The sequence below is a fragment of the Centruroides sculpturatus genome, unplaced genomic scaffold (assembly GCF_000671375.1).
Source record: "Centruroides sculpturatus isolate CEXI.00-Female unplaced genomic scaffold, Cexi_2.0 scaffold366, whole genome shotgun sequence".
Taxonomy (NCBI): domain Eukaryota; kingdom Metazoa; phylum Arthropoda; class Arachnida; order Scorpiones; family Buthidae; genus Centruroides; species Centruroides sculpturatus.
This window is the reverse complement of record NW_019384567.1, coordinates 458,429-460,049: the sequence shown is the minus strand read 5'-3', so window position 1 is coordinate 460,049 and position 1,621 is coordinate 458,429. Positions and strand designations below refer to the sequence as shown.

Below are 1,621 nucleotides of genomic sequence, written 5' to 3'. Positions count from 1 at the left end.
GCTTAGAGGAAGAAACAATTCTGTATTTCTTTAATTCGATCAAAATCTTAGAAAATTTTGAAAGACCTTTTAAACAAAATTGAATGTGTGCTGATATATTGAAGATATTTACAAAACTTTTAAGCTTCTTTTGATGTAACTTGACCACACATCTGGCATTTTGTGGAACAAACAACTAAATTAGAAGAATCATCTTCTTCGGAAATAGATTCTTTTAAACAATTCTTTTCTTTCGGAGTTGAAGTACGTTGAGAAGCTGTTGATAAATTCATTGCTGTAGCAACAATGCTGTTCATCAAATCCATTCTCGAATCCAGACTGTATTGCTTATTGCTTATACTTAAACCTCGAATACGTCGACGAAGAGAGGGACTGTCCTTCGCCAAGTTTCCAAATGCATTGCCAAAACGTTGGATAAATTGATCTATAGCTTCTGTATTATCAAAAATAGCTACGTAACTGCCATTCATGATCTTTGGTATCATTGGACTATTAGCTAAGAGTAAACTTGTTCCGAATTCGGGATTTCGTTTCTTAACTTCTTTGATAGAAGGTTTATTTACTGTAATCTTATTCGAATACATTTGTAGAATCTCAGTTGCTGTGATTTGGATGATTTTCCAATCGAGGCGAATATCTTCGGATGTAATTCGAGGTGAGGAAACTGAAAATCTAATTACGTAAATTCCTTTTAGCGATGCTGGAACGCAATGTATTTTTCCATCAGAATTTAAACGCTTTAATAGTTTCTCTGTTAGTTCATTTTCGCCCTAAAATATAAATGATCTTTTATATTATAAATCAAACACGTATTTTATAATTTAGTAATATCAAATACCTTCAATCTAAATACAATTAATCCTAAATGCCTTTTAGCAGGAATTTCAAATCTTTTATCTTCCTGAACCAATTTTTCAAATTCAATTGCTAACTTTATTGTCTGTAAATATAAGACGATTGATTGTATTAATTAAATATTCAAATAAAAATTATGTAAAATGCAATCATAATTTAAATCTGTAAGCTTGAATTGATAAATTACGGGTTTGGTGGAAAAACGGCATATTTGCAAAACTACAGAAAACGAGTTGAAAAAACAAATATGAATTTGTGCATCGTCGAAACTATTATCTAAAGTCCGCTTTACACGCTCGTATGTGTACACTGGTTGTCTGTGAACTCGTGGCGGTATGTTGTGTGTTCAGAAATTAAACAATGTGAGATTCTTCTCGGGATACACGTGTGCTTATGAGTGAATTTATTGAACTCTACAGAACATCAGCTGTTTGGAAAGTCAAGAGTAGCAGTGTTTGGCAGGATCCATTTTGTAAATAGCTTTACCACATATATCTTTTCTTTTTCTATAATCTTGACAGATTCATTTTGCCGACTTGATGTAGAAGGAATGGAACCATCAATTACACTCTTAGGTTTTTTTCTTCACTTTTAACAACTATATTTTCGGACTTTTGCCTTTTTATTTTTTTCGTTTTGCTTCAATCCTTTCTATTTCATCTTTTCATATAAAACGGAAACTTCTTCATCATTTCCATTAATCACAATATAGTGGCCGAAATATGAAAAACACAGCTATGATTAAAAAAAGAATCATCTTGTAAGC

At 31.6% G+C, this 1,621-nt stretch overlaps 1 protein-coding gene across 1 annotated transcript; it reads right to left on the bottom strand.

Annotated features, from left to right (window-relative positions):
- On the bottom strand, positions 1-958 carry LOC111624072 (histidine decarboxylase-like; the record flags this gene model as incomplete). Its single annotated transcript, XM_023366854.1, has 2 exons — positions 1-770; positions 839-958. Coding segments are annotated over 2 exons (771 nt in total), but the record flags the coding sequence as incomplete, so codon positions are not given.
- Between the last annotated feature and the right edge of the window lie 663 nt (positions 959-1,621).